The sequence below is a fragment of the Triticum dicoccoides genome, chromosome 3B, assembly GCF_002162155.2.
Source record: "Triticum dicoccoides isolate Atlit2015 ecotype Zavitan chromosome 3B, WEW_v2.0, whole genome shotgun sequence".
NCBI classification, from domain to species: domain Eukaryota; kingdom Viridiplantae; phylum Streptophyta; class Magnoliopsida; order Poales; family Poaceae; genus Triticum; species Triticum dicoccoides.
This window is the reverse complement of record NC_041385.1, coordinates 134,549,292-134,565,912: the sequence shown is the minus strand read 5'-3', so window position 1 is coordinate 134,565,912 and position 16,621 is coordinate 134,549,292. Positions and strand designations below refer to the sequence as shown.

General features: G+C 44.2%; 2 protein-coding genes across 4 annotated transcripts; one reads left to right on the top strand and one right to left on the bottom strand.

Moving 5' to 3' along the window:
- Window positions 1-287: 287 nt before the first annotated feature.
- On the top strand, window positions 288-3,073 carry LOC119275166. 2 transcript variants are annotated; one of them, XM_037555970.1, is made up of 8 exons: window positions 288-423; window positions 519-879; window positions 1,173-1,522; window positions 1,673-1,738; window positions 1,835-2,080; window positions 2,182-2,508; window positions 2,601-2,699; window positions 2,791-3,073. In XM_037555970.1, the coding sequence occupies exons 3-8, from the start codon at window positions 1,438-1,440 to the stop codon at window positions 2,826-2,828; spliced, it is 861 nt and encodes a 286-aa protein (XP_037411867.1). In that variant the 5' UTR covers window positions 288-423; window positions 519-879; window positions 1,173-1,437; the 3' UTR covers window positions 2,829-3,073. The 2 variants fall into 2 exon arrangements, with proteins under 2 accessions (XP_037411867.1, XP_037411866.1); XM_037555969.1 differs by having other exon boundaries at window positions 288-427.
- A 288-nt stretch (window positions 3,074-3,361) lies between these two features.
- LOC119275165 (BTB/POZ domain-containing protein POB1-like) lies at window positions 3,362-6,701 on the bottom strand. Of its 2 annotated transcripts, XM_037555968.1 has the most exons (5): window positions 6,537-6,701; window positions 5,509-5,624; window positions 5,374-5,437; window positions 4,532-4,811; window positions 3,362-4,415 (listed from the first exon to the last, which is right to left on the bottom strand). In XM_037555968.1, the coding sequence occupies exons 2-5, from the start codon at window positions 5,590-5,592 to the stop codon at window positions 3,602-3,604; spliced, it is 1,242 nt and encodes a 413-aa protein (XP_037411865.1). In that variant the 5' UTR covers window positions 5,593-5,624; window positions 6,537-6,701; the 3' UTR covers window positions 3,362-3,601. The 2 variants fall into 2 exon arrangements, with proteins under 2 accessions (XP_037411865.1, XP_037411864.1); XM_037555967.1 differs by lacking the exon at window positions 6,537-6,701 and having other exon boundaries at window positions 5,509-6,062.
- Between the last annotated feature and the right edge of the window lie 9,920 nt (window positions 6,702-16,621).

Sequence of the window (16,621 nt, the reverse complement as noted above, 5' to 3'; positions counted from 1 at the left end):
GGAGTTATTGAGCTCGAGCTCATATGAGCTCTTAATCGTGGGCGTTGATATGAGCCTAAGGATCTGTGCCATTTCTTTATACAGTAGGTGGTGGGCTGCTAGAAAATAGGTACTGTTGAGCCATACGTATGCGCGCGACAGATGAGTAGTGGGCCATAATTTAACGGCTTGCGGACGGCCGTTCGAGAAGAGGCGAGCTGTGGCCCAGAATATGCATCCACGTCTGATCGATCCGTGGACCAGGATGTTGCCTTTTCCCCCGTCGGTGGGGTCATGGGTCAAATGAATTGTTTCTGTAAAACAAAAAGGGCCAAATGAATGCACCGTTCTGGTGTCTTCTCCAATCTGGGTGTTGGAGACTGAATCGTCGAGAGAAGGCGCAGCGGCGGCGACAAGCCATGGAGTTCCTGATGCAGCCGATATGTGGGTTCGTAAATCTTCCCTTTTCTTGTGGCCGACCTCCTGAATTAGCTACCTGGATTGGTTGATCGAAACGGATTTGGTTTGTCATCGATCAGATCTACTTTTCTGGAGGAGGTAGGCGAAAGTACAGTGCCGCCCCGTGTGGCAGATCAGGGTGCGGTGGAGCGGGCGGGCAATGTGGGATGGGGAGGCGCGGGAGCAGCCAGGCCTAGGAACGGGTGTGCTGGAGCAGACACCGGTGATTGGGAATTTCATGGCAGCGGAGGAAGCACCGGCTATGGTGGGGGATTCATGGCGGCAAGCAGGGTGTGGGGGAGCTGGCGCCGGCGGTTGGTAGCGCGGACGCTCAAATCTGGGATGTCCGCGGAGCAGCGGCAGAAAGGAGTGAGATATCTCCCGCGGCCTCCGGCTATTAACTGGAAAGATGAACCCCCGGGCTCCTGGATGGAACAAAAGGTTAGTGGTTGACTTGATCATGCAGAAAAAAATGAGGCAGTACAAATCTGGCATAGATGTGCTGAATTAGTGTGTGCATTGTGCCATGACGATACTTCTATGCTTGTTACCATCAATAATCTGCTGGGACTTTTTAAAAATTGATTCCCTGGATTAGAGCAACTACAGAATTATATGGACTTGGTCCAAGTAAAATGATGCTTGCAAACCAAGGATTACATGCGTCTAGTTACTAGGAATGATACTTGCTGAATCCTTGTAAACTAATATCATAGTTGCCTGTTTTTTGCTAGGCTAAGGATTGGAGATGCAGCACCTAGGAGAACACCTTGTCGATGTGGACGACCAATGACTAGTTTTTTGTGTTGTGGCCAAATTGTAATGTGCATTTCTGCTGTGTTGTTCCGAACTTCCAGATGTGGAAGTTGTTGTTGGACCTTCTTTATGTGACACTGGCAAATGTAGCTGAACCAAACTACTGAAGTGACTCCGGTGGTAGCGTCTCGCCGGCTGAGCACTGCAGAAAAAGGGAAGAAGCCAGTGGTTGAGGAATCTGAAATGGAGTCATCCGACAGTGATGAAAATGAGCAGGAACGAGGTGATCGACGCTCTAGGAATGCTATACGTCGCCTAAGAGGACAAGGTGATGACGCATGAAAACCCCTTCCCCTGTTTTTGTGCTTAAAGAATTTGTAACTTAATTATATGCTTATCATGAGTATGAAGCATAACCAGTTTAAAAATGAATGCCATAAAGATAGCTGAAGTACTTATGTTTGATTCGAGGACGCAGCAAATACTGCTAATGGAAGGGCTGAACATACGGGGGCAAGGGCTGCTGTTGTCAACAGTACGACAGGTAAGATGATGTGAAAGTAGTAACAATTATGATACTAACAGAAAGTTTGCGTTTTTGGATCTGATTACAGAAAATTGAAATTGTCTGCACTGTCAGGTGGCACGGCTGAAATTGACAATATTCTACAAGAGGTTACAGCGATGCAAGGCGCTTGTCAGGTGGCGGGGGTAACTACTGAAAAATTAGGGCACAAAGGGATAACTGGAACTCAGTATCCGCCTATAGCTGTGAAACAGGAGGATGATGGCGCACTGAGAGTTGTGGTTGACACAGAAGTTTTGAATGTGGTCGACATTGACATAGATTGCACGAGGCAGCTTCAGAATGAGCTTTATGAAGAATGTCTATGTTGTTTCAAATTGACATTTGATTTGTCATTTTCTCCATATAGTAAGGGAAACTAAATGAAAAGTTCATTGCCTAACGTGACATTTATGTTCTAGATGTGATTGAGGAAGCATCCCGGCTGTCAACAGTTGTGTATGTCATCGACAGTGATAGCAATAATGATGGTGCGTTTGAAGAATGGTCGGACCCTGACCATGATCTGTTAGTAGAGATTGACAGGAGGCTCAGGGAGCAAGAGGTGAGGGATGAGGGTGTTGCAAAAAAGTACCAAGAAGATGAAGAAAAGAAGGCGAACGAGCAGGAAGAGAAGGATGCAGAGCTTGCGAGGAGGTGTGCGAAAGAGGCGCAACGCGAGGCTTTGGAGCAAGTGGATAAAGATAATCAGGTTGCTTGTATGTGCCAAGCCCTGTATGAACAAAATGGTAAGCAATACCAACACAAGGATATGGTGTTTTAAAGAAAAGAGACATTTTTTACATTCATCCATGGATCTGATAGTTGTGTGTTTGTGCAGCCACTGATGAGCAGATCGAGAAGGCCTGTGCACATGCTGCCGTTGGTGATGCAGTACATAATGTTGCTCATAAGGCGAGCCAAGGATCTGGAACACCGGGTACACGTTTTGCAGATGTTTGAAGAAACCTGATTAATAAAATGATTAAGAAAAAATATCAGCTGTATTAACTCATTTGTGCTATTTTCAGGCGTGGGGATAGACATGTTCAGACAAATAAATAAATAAATAAAACTTTGGATGTTAGTCCGAGTGGTATGATCAGAGTATCAACCTCTGGAGGTGAGTGAGAGGAAAACAATATTAAAAGAAAAGATACCAGGGTACAAATTGCCCAACATTTTGTGTAATGTGTCCTTGAAGGGGACACAAGAATGGATGGCACTGGCATCGATGGAGCGCGTAGCCCACAACGGCTGAGCCGTGGCCCACAACACAAAGCTCCCATCTGAGCCGTAGCTGCGAGTATGACGGCTGTTACATTGAATGCGGTGGTTGGGTGGGCCACATGCTGTGAAAAAGCTGCGTGTACTGCTCCGAATACAGACTAAAATACCAGCAGTGGCCCGAATCTTAGTGCTACACAACGGCTGAGATAAAGGGCACATATGAGCCCGAGCTCAGAATAACACTTTCGCATTTAGAAAAGAAAAACACTATAGTAAGTCAGATGAAAGCAGTTGAAGCACCAAGTCGGAATCTCCTTGCATCATTCAGCCAACAAACTCACTTTCCCAGCACAGAGACCATTCGCACATGCATAAATAAAATTCTAAAGTATGATACCAACATACAAAAGTCAGCAGTCAGCGCACACACACACGTTACTACTGACTTGCAGTAGCAACCGATCAACAACAACAACACATGATTCAGGTTACCCCGGACAACGCCCAGGGATTAAACTTCCTGGCTGCTGCAGCAGCTCACAGTATCACATGCAGGGCTCAAGACACACCCTAACTTTGCTGAGTGAAATACCATCAGGTGTATAATTCAGGCTACTCCACCGCAGTCAGATCAACTCTCAGATGCAGCACGCCGTCGATGAAGAGGCTGTCGTCCGCAATGAACGTCGACCATGGAACTCCAAAAAGATCATCGCATCCCTCCAGCAAAGGCCCGCTGAATGTGTGCCTACCGCCGTACTTGCTCAAGAATTTTCCTGACGATCTTGTCCTTGCAGCAAACTCAATATCGAAACACAGCGAGCCTGAAATAGAATTTCCATATATCCCTAACCAGAGGCCAAAGCTGTACAACTCTGTCTGCTCATCCAGTACACAGTTTGCCATGAGATAGAATTTCTGACCTGCGAGATGGAACCAGTCTGACAATATAACTCCTGATGGGAAGAATTGGGAGCACTCGTCGCGCTTTAGATCCATGTAAACTATAACCTGTGGGTAAGGTCGATCAAATGCAACCGCTTTCACATGTTTGGACCCATAAGTTCGCTCAGCAGACTGCCAATTGAGAGTTGATGCATCTGCTGCAAGAGCACCTTCCATCTGGGTTGGGTAAGCTTTGTGAAGAAGGACCTCATTGATGCGCTTGGTTACTTGCTCACGGTCTATGTCATCATCAGTGGATGCTAGGATCTCCTGAAGTGCCGCACATGTCATATGACTGAAGCTTACCAGCGGAAGCAAACGGCTGCTCAAGATCTCACGTCTTTCCTCCGGTTCCAGGTATCGCGCACGGGCCCACTCGAGCAAGAAGTTATATACCGCATCTTCAGATGCTACTTGTATGTCAGTGCTTGAAAAGATCACCTCGATTCCAGAAAGAGAGATGTTCATCAATTCTTCAAACCTGAAATGGGACAAACCATGCCATGAGTACACTTCGTGCACATTACAATGGCCAATGCCTACATATTTCTCCAAAATGAAAAATAAAAATTGCTCCATCAAATGGGGATCACTCACTTGTCTAAAATCTTGTATTTCTCAGCAAGGAATTCCCTGGCTGCACCTACCACACCCTGAACTTCAACAGCCATTGAAAGGGAGCATGGATGGTCTAGGTATAGCAGTGCAGATTCTGTGGTCATAGGCAGGCTTCTGAGCAACTGACTGCAGTACCTCATGCAAGAAAGAACCTCAAATTTGTCGGAAGCCATTAAGATGTCAAGCAGAAGAGTGGGCTCAATTGTTGTCAACTTTCCACTGTACATGAAGCTTAAAAGCTCCATAAAGGCATTTTCCTCTGTTCCAAGTAGAATGAAAACAGAAAAATCATGAGAGCAGCTCAATAAATAAGCAAAAAAAAGGACACACTTTTTGTACCCTAAATAAACTTTCGAAATTGACTACTGACTTACATTATTGACAAACCCTCCATGGGAGATTAACCTTTTTTCCAATCACGGAAAATTTATATGTATACTACTACAGAAAACATACGAGTTGGGAGGAATCCAAGCGATCTCAATCATTCAATACAATCAGATCCAATGGCTGATAATTGCACGTAAAAAAATAAACTTGAGAGAGAGTTCCCTGCTTAAGAGTGAGTTAATTAATCCACGAATTGCCCACATCGATGACTAAAAGAGACGACACATATCAGTGGATATTTAGATAGTGTATGGTACATGCAATATATACATTGTGCATGCTGAATTACCAGTAAAATTAAGTGCAGAAACTATAAAAGATAATCTTTTATTTACCATAAATAATCTTATGACAAAAAATAGTAACACAACCACAGTATCAAATAAGAATAAAATATAAGAGGAAGAATGTTACAGTAAAGCTCACATTACCTGAATCAGCAATCCTGATTCTTGGATGCGTCTGATCAGATTCATTCATGCCATTTGAGAAAAGCTAAGAAACATGAAGCTTATTAGAAACTTGAACTGATCATACAAATGTACTTCACATGATTATAGAATTACCTTTAGAAAGAAACGACTTCTTGCAGCAAGAATCGCTGAATTGATATGAAGGGTCTTTACTGTTAAAATTGGTGTACTTGCCATGGTTGAGAAACAGTCTATCTCTCCATTATCAGCTGCAAAATAACAAGATCGGTGAAATATAAGACAACTAGGAGAAGCAAAAGGTACGCAATTAAACCATTGGACATATTTTCTTCTGGGAAAAATACTTGAAACACTCTGTCCAATGGTGCAGATTCATTTAATCACTCTTCAGATATTTGATAAATGGTAAAAATAATATCACAAAAATTGAACCGCAATTTAGCTGCAGCCAGCAATCTAAGCATGCTTGTAGCTCACTGAACAAAGAGATCATAGATGTTACCCCACGGATCCTACTTGAATTACATATAACTTAGGCAATGCCCTTTGTAAAGCTTCACTGTAAACTGGACCAGGAATTGTAACATGAATACTAGAATTTCAGAACCTACAATTCCTTAAAAGGACATTAACTAGTAGAACTTTAGGTGTCTCAGCTGGAATAACACATTTTCAAGTTTTCTGAGTCGAACGGTTAACAACCATTGTCAGTGGCTAGTCTCAGTTGCAGTGACAGGGGATTGATATGTTTGAACACTACAGCTAAATCCAAATACTCCCTCCGTCCGGAAATACTTGTCATTGGAATAGATGTATCTAGATGTATTTTAGTTCTAGATACATCCATTTTCATCCATTTTGATGACAAGTATTTCCGGACGGAGGGAGTACTTGACTAAACATTTGCTGCATCATCATCAACCATGTCCGCCATCAACCATGTGCTTTCTCCGACACCCCGTGGCAGGTGGAAATTGCTCGCCATCGCCCAACCACCGGGGGACGCCGGCGCTTCCCCAAGGGAAAAAGCCCTTCCCTTTCGGTCACCAGAGGGAAGTTGCCACCACCGCAGCAGGGGAGCCCCGCGTCTGGCGGAACGGGTGGACAACCTCCGCGACGTCCTCGGCCGTAAAGGGGACCAACGATTTCGAGGGGTGTACCGGCAGGTGGTGCCCGGTGGATCTTTCCACCGGAACGACCTCGCGGACTGCCGGGAAGTTGAGGCCCTCGTCAACAGTAGGCGTCGGGCCCGCCTGGGAAGACGCCGCCGGGCGGGACCTGACCAGAACGGGCGTCGTCACCGTCCCGGCCGGGACAGCGACACGAGCCCCCGGAAGCGCGATGCTGTGGCGCAGCAGCCTCCGCGCCCGCATCACGGCATCGGCTCAAAGTTTTGGACAGGGGAGGTGGCATCGACGGCGGGACAGGGGGAGGACAACGGCGGGACAGGGGGAGGACAACGGCGGGCGTCGCGCATGTCCACATTGTGCCCACGCCGAGGGAAACCAGGCCCAAATTCGCGCAAGAAATGGGTCCCGGACGGACAAAAGATGAACGATCATCTGTTTTGTGTCAGCGTGTTGGGCCGTTTTTTCTGTCTGTTACAATCTAAACAGACAAAATATGTCAACGTGTTGGAGTTGCTCTTAGGTGGTCGGAAGCCTATTCACCTTCTTCAGCCTCCTGACCGCTTAGGTAGTCGGATATGCTCGGGGTCCCCGTGAAGATGATTGAGCACCACTTATCCGTGAACCCGGGCACACGCCTCGTCTGATGAAAGGAGCGCCGACAAGCACCCGAGCAACAACATTTCATCTGTGCCAAGGTGAGTAATCTCGAAGAGGCTCATTTCATCTGTGAGATGATTCACCTTAGAGTGGCTTGTCAATCTCGTCGTCGTCCCAAAGGTTAACAGAAAGTTGAGGATGTGTGTGGACTTCGCCGACCTCAAAAAAATGTGTCTTAAGGATCACTTCCAATCGACTCGCATTGACCAGATCATGGACTCCACAGCGCGGCGTGATCTCCTGTGATTCCTGGACGGGTATTCTGGTTACCACCAGATGCACATGGCTAAGGAGGAGGACGAAGCGACGACTTTCATCACCCTCACGGGGACTTTTTGTTGTATATATGCATACCTTTTACTCCAAAGAATGAACGTCCAACATATCAGCGGGCCGCGCACATTGGTTTGGAGCCCCAGCTCATCCGCAACGTCGGGGCATACATTGGTGATCTCGTTACGAAGACAAAGGACCGGGCCACGCCCCTCGACGACCTGTCAGAGACTTTTGATAACCTGTGCCGCATGTGCATGAAGCTGAACCCCAAGAAATGTGTCTTCAAGGTACCCTTTGAAAGCGCCACAGTTTCCTCATGTCCAGCAGGGGCATCGAGGCTAAACCCAAGAAGATCATTGCCATCAACCCAACCCGCCCTCCAACGTGTCGCAAACACATGCAACACTTATCGAGCTGCATGGCGACCTTGGCGAGGTTCATCTTCAAGTTCGGAGAGCTGGGCCTCCCTTTGTTCAAACTCCTCAAGAGGTCGGACCCATTCAAGTGGACACCGTAGGTTGAGAAGGACTTCAAACGGTGTTTATCCTCCGCAACGATCCTGGTGGCGCCAAGGCCAAGGGAGCCCTTGCTGATGCATATCGTTGCAACCCCCTAGGTTGCAAGAGTAGCCCTCGTCGTGGAAAGGGAGGAGGCAAGAGAGGCAGCACCGCTGACCCCGCTCACCTCATCATTGGCCTTTTGACGAGCGAGATGAGCTTAGCAAGTCCTTTTGACTTCCGCCTCTATTAAGGACAGCATGATGTTTCCGACCCATCCTTGATGACGGATGGATTCAACAACACGATCAAACAGATGGCATTGCGTCGCGCCAAGGAAATGACACCAACTCCTATCAAATACGCGGGGCCTAGGCTGACTAGGCCTGGGTAGGTCAAGAGGAGGGGGCATTTGACCCCGATCACACCACATGCGCCATAGAGTGTATATTGTGGCTGCTCCCATGTTAAGTAAGGGGCAAACTGGAGCCCGAAGGGGGACGAAAACCCTGTAATCACACACACACACATACACACACACACACACACACACTTGTCTTCAGAAGCAAGAACTAGCACGTAGGACGTAGGGTGTTACACCTTCTTGGTGACATGAACCAGGATAAAAAAAGCCTCAATCTCTCAAGTGGTCTGAAGTGTTTGACCCATGAATGAATCTCTAAAAGGGGATCCCCACAATCTCTGAACTTGAAGATCGCCCATTGACATAAGATCTTAGGTGCAAAACTTATACTAGTAGAATGGTGTTTCACCGTTGCCTCAGTCATTAATCCCTGACACGTAACCGCGTATGTGCTAGTGCCAATTTATCTCTATGCAACAAGTATTTGGACTACTTGAATAAAAGTGGTTATCAAGCAGGCTAACAATGACCTTAAGGCCTCATTTGGCAGCAGGGGATGGGATCCTGGTCCATTCCCTAAAAACTCTCATCAAGTGGTTGACCTTCCTCGGTTTTTCCGCCATACCATTTGGTCGAGAGGTGGAACGGGAGAACTCATTCGCTTCCTTGTGAATTCCCTGGGAGGAAAAACGCATCTCCGCTCGTGGATGGAGTTCCCCGTCTCTTACATGTTGTCTCTAGACAAGTCGACGTAGTCATGCTCGTTCCCCTGGCACCGGTCTGTGCTTGAAGGCGAACTTTTCCCCGTCTTTCCCCCATCATGAGTGAACCAAATGGTGGTAAGCGGGCCCGTGGTTTTCTACCACGGATTCATGTGTGACGGGCAAAATCCCTATGGTGGCTTTTCTCATTTGGGTCCTATATCCCCTACGGCCAAACAAAGCCTAAATATTTTCATGCACAGAAAACAAACTAACATAGGTGAACAAAGAAAATGGCGCACTAACATAGGTGTACACCACATCAACGCACGCACAAGCACATAATATATGGATTCCCTCTATTGCCCCCATGTTACACTAACACGGTAAAGCTCTAACGGAGGGTCAGCCTGAGATGAAACAAAATTACCCAACCATCCCAAATCAAAACAAGCGCAACAACCCCATGCCCACACAAATTAACGTGTGCATCGAATTAAATATGCATGTAATTCCAAAAGGCCAAACACATCCAACTCAGGGGGCTTCACACACCTTTCTTATTGCCATTGCATATGAGAGATCCTCCGCTGACATCGCCGCCGGTGACGACCTCTATTTTCATCACCATGTTGGAGAAGACCGCCGAATTGAAGGCGAACTCAAAGTTGGGCACCCCGACGCCAGACGACAACTCTAAGTCCATCTCCGCCTCCTCCGACACCAACGCAGTCGTCATGTTTTCGCCTCCGGTGATGCACACTGCACCTCTAAAAGAGGAAGCACGCGTATGGGACAGTGGAGGTGGATCCTGACTCACGGAGAGTTCTTCGAGAAGGCGAGAGAAGGTGGTTGACCCGGATGAACATTTATTTGAGGGATCCCGGATGGGTGTGCTTGTCACATTTATATCTTATCTTGTAATACTAGTTTCTGTAACGGTGGTTGTTATTAAATGCTGAGCAGAAGTAACACCAAAATAAACTCCGTGTTTAGGGATGGGAGCAAATGACCCATGAGCCCTGCGATCGTAATCATGCGGTTGCGTAGAGTCGTGGGCAGTAATTAGCTATTTAATGGGCACGTTTCCGTTTCCACGCAATTGGCGGTTCGTGCGGGATAGATGGGCGTTGACCACATTTTGCTCTCTCGTGCGTGATTTGTTTTCTCATATGACGTGGTCGGTCCAATGGACGTCTTACTAAGTTTTTTTGCCAAAAGTGATGCAAGTGTTGGAGTCGATCTCATGACTCTGCCATTGAGATTAGCGGCACTAGCCATCTGGGCTAGCACCACTGTTGGTAAGAAATTGAACTATAATTTTATTTGTACATAAAAGCTATATGAAAAACAATAAAAATTCCTTCTTAGGAAAAAGTAATGCAGGGCGGAGATTCTATCCCTGGTTGTTGGAAACAAGCCAAAGCATCCACCATGGTTTGGTAGTCAACTCATCACTATTTTTTTATTCAGTGAAAAAAAGTTGAAAGTGGATTTATATTTATATTTAAATAGTATTGTAAATATTGTATTATTTCTCGCATATTTATAAACTAGATTACACTACTTCACAAATACTCCTTCCGCCCCACAATATACGACCTTTTTGCAAGTTGTTTTAGCTTGCAAAAACATTTTATATTATGGGAGGAGGGAGTAGTATTTTTCATATATCTTACATTGCTTCACACTTCTACTAGTGACGGTTGAAAGTTGAAAGTGGATTTATATTAAAATAGTACTTCTCACATATAGCTCATTTGAAGCAGTGTAAGTTGGAAGTGGATTTACATTTAAATAGTATTTTTAGTGAGATGACAATGTGATTAGTGGAACTAATGACGGTTGCTAAGGTCCACCTCGGGTCATTGGTTCCTCAAAGATTGATTGAGGAGATGGTGGACACCCCCCCCCCACACACACACTACAAAATGGTTAAAGGCATGGTTTTCTGGCGACTCGACGCCTTGGTTTCAATTTATTTGAGTCATGGAAAAACCGCACTATCAAGAGGGTTCGAGCAGCCTTCAAGCCTTGTGAGTAGACAACGTTCCCAAACCTCCATTTTTTCTCAACACTTTATATTCCTCCACTCAAACACTTTGATTCTATGGGGATAGAGAGAGCAATGACTAATATACAACTCGACTGAACCAATTCATATTTCTCACTAGATTTTGATACATCTCCAACGTATCTATAATTTTTCATTGTTCCATGCTATTATAGTATCAATCTTGGATTTTTTATATACATTTACAAGCAAATATATATCATTTTTTGGGACTAACCTATTAACTTAGTGCCCAGTGTCAGTTGCTGTTTTTTGCTTGTTTTCGGTTTTGCAGAATATCAGTACCAAATGAAGTCCAAATACCATGAAACTTTATGGTGATTTTTTTCTAGACATAAGAGACCCAAGAAGCTTCAGGAGGGGACACGAAGATGGAGCAGTGGCCCATGAGGCACCAGGGCACGCCCAGGGGTAGGGCGTGCCCTGGTGGCTTGTGGGACCCACATGGCTCCGTTTGACCTAATTCCGCCTCTATAAATTCTCTAAAATCGTGAAACCAACAGGGGAGTCCATGAAATACTTTTCCACCGCCACAAGCTTATGTTCATGAGAGATCCCATCTGAAGGCCTCTTCTAGTACACCGCCGGAGGGGGAATCAATCACGGAGGGGATCTACATCAACCTTGTTGCCCTTCCGACGATGCGTGAGTAGTTTACCACAGACCTACTAGTCCATAGTTAGTAGCTAGATGGCTTCTTCTCTCTCGATGTTCTTCAATACAATGTTCTCCTTGATGCCTTAGAGTTCTATTCGATGTAATCACATTTTGCGGTGTGTTTGTTGGGATCTGATGAATTAATAGTTTATGATTAGATCTATCCATGAATATTATTTGAGTTTTCTCTGGACTCTTTTATGCATGATTACTATAGCTTCGCATTTCTCTCTAATCTATTGATTTGGCTTGGCCAAGTAGATTGATTTATCTTGCAATGGGAAGACACGCTTTGTAATGGGTTCGATCTTACGATGCTCAATTCTAGTGACAGAAAGGGACATGACACATATGTATCATTGCCATTAAGGATAAAAAGATGGGGGTTTATTCATACGTGAGTTTATCTTGTCTACATCATGTCATCTTGCTTAAGGTGTTAGTCCGTTCTTTATGAACTTAATACTCTAGATGCATTCTGGATGGCGATCGATGTGTGGAGTAATAGTAGTAGATGCAGAATCATTTCGGTTAACTTGTCCCGGACGTGATGCCTATGTATGATCACTGCCTTGGATATCATCATAATTATTTGCTTTTCTATCAAATGCCCAACAGTAATTTGTCTACCCACCGTATGATATCTTCAACGAGAGAAGTCTCTAGTGAAAACTATGGCCCGTGATAACCCACAAGTATAGGGGATCGCAACAGTTTTTGAGGGTAGAGTATTCAACCCAAATGTATTGATTCGACACAAGGGGAGCCAAAGAATATTCTCAAGTATTAGCAGCTGAGTTGTCAATTCAACCACACCTGAAATACTTAATATCTGCAGCAAAATATTTAGTAGCAAAGTAGTATGGAAGTAACGGTAACGGTGGCAAAAGTAATAGTAGCAGTTTTGTAGCAATCGTAATAGTGGCAACGGAAAAGTAACTTAGCAAAGATCAATATGAAACGAGCTTGTAGGGAATGGATCAATGATGGATAATTATGTCGGATGGCATTCATCATGCACCAGTTATAACATAGGGTGACACGTAACTAGCTCCCGTTCATCAATATAATGTAGGCATGTGTTCCAAATATAGTCATACGTGCTTATGGAAAAGAACTTGCATGACATCTTTTGTCCTACCCTCCCGTGGCAGTGGGGTCCTATTGGAAACTAAGGGATATTAAGGCCTCCTTTTAATAGAGAACCGGACCAAAGCATTAACACTTTGTGAATACATGAACTCATCAAACTACGGTCATCACTGGGAGTGGTCCCGATTATTGTCACTTCGGGGTTGCCGGATCATAACACATAGTAGGTGACTATAACTTGCAAGATAGGATCAAGAACACTCATATATTCATGAAAACATAATAGGTTTAGATCTGAAATCATGGCACTCGGGCCCTAGTGACAAGCATTAAGCATTGTGAAGTCATAACAACATCAATCTTAGAACATAATGGATACTAGGGATCAAACACTAACAAAACTAACTCGATTAGATGGTAAATCTCATCCAACCCATCATCGTCTAGCAAGCCTACGATGGGATTACTCATGCACGGCGGTGAGCATCATGAAATTGGTGATGGAGGATGGTTGATGATGATGATGGCGACGGATTCCCCTCTCCGGAGCTCCGAACGGACTCCAGATCAGCCCTCCCAAGGAAGAACAGGGTTTGGCGGCGGCTCTGTATCGTAAAACGCGATGAATCCTTCTCCCTGATTTTTTTTCTCCCCAAACATGAATATATGGAGTTGGAGTTGAGGTCGGTGGAGCTCCAGGGGGCCCATGAGGCAGGGGGCATGCCCATGGGGGTAGGGCGCGCCCCCACCCTTGTGGATAGGGTGTGGGCCCCCTACTGCTGATTCTTTCGCCAATATTTTTTATTAATTACAAAAAGTGACTCCGTGAAGTTCTAGGTCATTCCGAGAACTTTTATTTCTGCACAAAAATAACACCATGGTAGTTATGCTAAAAACAGCGTCGTTCCAGGTTAGTTCCATTCAAGTCATGCAAATTAGAGTTCAAAACAAGGGCAAAAGAGTTTGGAAAAGTAGGTATGTTGGAGACGTATCAACTCCCCCAAGCTTAAACCTTTGCTTGTCCTCAAGCAATTGAGTTGACAAATTGAAAGTGATAAAGAAAAACTTTGACAAACTCTATTTGATCTTGTTGTTGCAAATATGTAAAGTCAGCATTCAAGTTTTCAGCAAAGATTATGAACTAACCATATTCACAATAACATTTAGGTCTCACATTTACTCATATTAATGGCATAATCAACTAGTGAGTAATAATAATAAATCTCGGATGACAACACTTTCTCAAAACAATCATGATATGATATAACAAGATGGTATCTTGATAGCCCTTTTTGAGAATGCAAAACATAAGTGCAGAGCACCCCTGAAGATCAAGGACTGACTAGACATTGTAATTCATGGTAAAAGAGATCCAGTCACAGTCATACTCAGTATCAATTAATAACAATGCATACAAATGAAAGTGGTGCTCTCTAACTGATGCTTTTTATAAGAGGATGATGACTCAACATAAAAGTAAATAGATAGGCCCTTTGCAGAGGGAAGCAGGGATTTGCAGAGGTGCCAGAGCTCGAGTTTTGAAACAGAGATAAATAATATTTTGAGCGGCATACTTTCATTGTCAACATAACAACCAAGAGATCTCGATATCTTCCATTCCACATACATTATAGGCGGTTCCCAAACAGAATGGTAAAGTTTATACTCCCCCACCACCAACAAGCACATTCCATGGCTGGTCCAAAACAACGGGTACCGTCCAACTAACAACAATCCTGGGGGAGTTTGTTTGCAATTATTTTGATTTGATTTGTGCATGGGACTGGGCATCCCGGTTACCGGCCATTTTTCGTGGATGATGAGCGGAGTCCACTCATCGTGAGAATAACCCACCTAGCATGGAAGATATAGACATCCCTAGTTGCTACATGAGCGATTCGAGCATACAAAACAGAATTTTATTTGAAGGTTTAGAGTTTGGCACATGCAAATTTACTTAGAACGGTAGGTAAATACCGCATATAGGTAGGTATGGTGGACTCATATGGAACAACTTTGGGGTTTATGGAAGTGGATGCACAAGCAGTATTCCCGCTTAGTACAAGTGAAGGCTAGAAAGAGACTGGGAAGCGACCAACTAGAGAGCGACACAGTCATAAACATGCATTAAGATTAACCAACAATGAGTGCAAGCATGAGTAGGATATAAATCACCATGAACATAAATATCGTGGAGGCTAAGTTGATTTTGTTTCAACTACATGCGTGAACATGTGCCAAGTCAAGCCACTCGAATCATTCAAAGGAGGATACCATCCTATCATACTACATCACAACCATTTTAATAGCATGTTGGCACGCAAGGTAAACCATTATAGACTCCTATCTAATTAAGCATGACATGAGCAACTATAATCTCTAATTGTCATTGCAAACATGTTTCATCCATAATATGTTGAATCAGGAACGATGAACTAATCATATTTACAAAAACAAGATAGGTCGAGTTCATACCAGCTTTTCCTCATCTCAATCATTTCATCATATATCGTCATTATTGCCTTTCACTTGCACGACCGAACAGTGTGGATAATAATAATAGTGCATGTGCATTGGACTAAGCTGGAATCTGTAAACATTTAGTTCAAAGGAGAAGACAAGGTAATATGGGCTATTTGTTAGATCAACAATAATGCATATGAGAGCCACTCATCATTTTCATCATGGTCTTCTCCTCTCAACCCCCAAAGAAAATCTTTTTGGGTTTTCTTATGATACTACTGCTACAAGCATGGAAAGTAAACTAGCTAGAAGTTATAACTAATTTTTTTTGTTTTTCTCAAAGTTTTTCAAACACACAAGAAGAAAGCAGAAAAAGAAAATAAACTAGCATGAATAATACAATAAAAAAGTATGAGTACCGACAACTAGAATGAGTGTGTGAACATGAATGTAATGTCGGTGAGAAATGCGTACTCCCCCAAGCTTAGGCTTTTGGCCTAAGTTGGTCTAAGGCCACCACTGGCCTGGATGATATCTGACATCATAGTTGGGGTTGTACTGTGCTGCGGTAGCTGCCGCCTAACGAGCTGCTTCCTGGAGACGAGCGTCCTCCGCCGATCTCTCATACTCATTTGCCTCCTCTCTGGTAATACCATATCTCTCTTCTGCCTGAAAGTTAAAGAAGGAAGGAGAAGGGAAGGTAATTTGGACAGCATGTCGTCTGTCAAAGATTAGTAGATACTGGAGGGACTGATCGTTTCTCTCAAGAAAATGGTAACAAACCATGGCATTATAATCTAGAAAAGCAGGTGGCAACTCAATATCATTTTCTCTTGTGGATACACCAAGATAATCAGCTAAACAAGTTGCATAAATCCCACCAAATAAATCTCCATCCTTAGCATTAAGATGTAACCTTCGTGCAACAATGGCCCCCAAGTTATATCGTTTATCACCTAATACCACACTCTTGAGGACACTAAGATCTGGGCCGCAGATGTGGCAGTGCTCATGCTTACCGTTAATGCATCTATCTATAAAGAGAGCAAAGTAATGTATGGCAGGAACGTGAATGCTCCCTATGGTAGCTTGTGTGATATTTCTAGTTTCTCCCACAGTGATGCTATCAAGGAAATTATTATTTTCAGATTTGTGAGGTTCACTAAAGATGCCCACCGTGGGATTTTGCAAGCAGTATTAAAATCTTTAAGGTCCATGGTATATGATTTATCATAGAGGTCAAATATAACACTATGAGTGGTGTGCTTAGATGAAAAGTTAAACCTCCGCACAAAGGAATCAGTGAGGTAATAATATTGTCGGCACTTATCTGA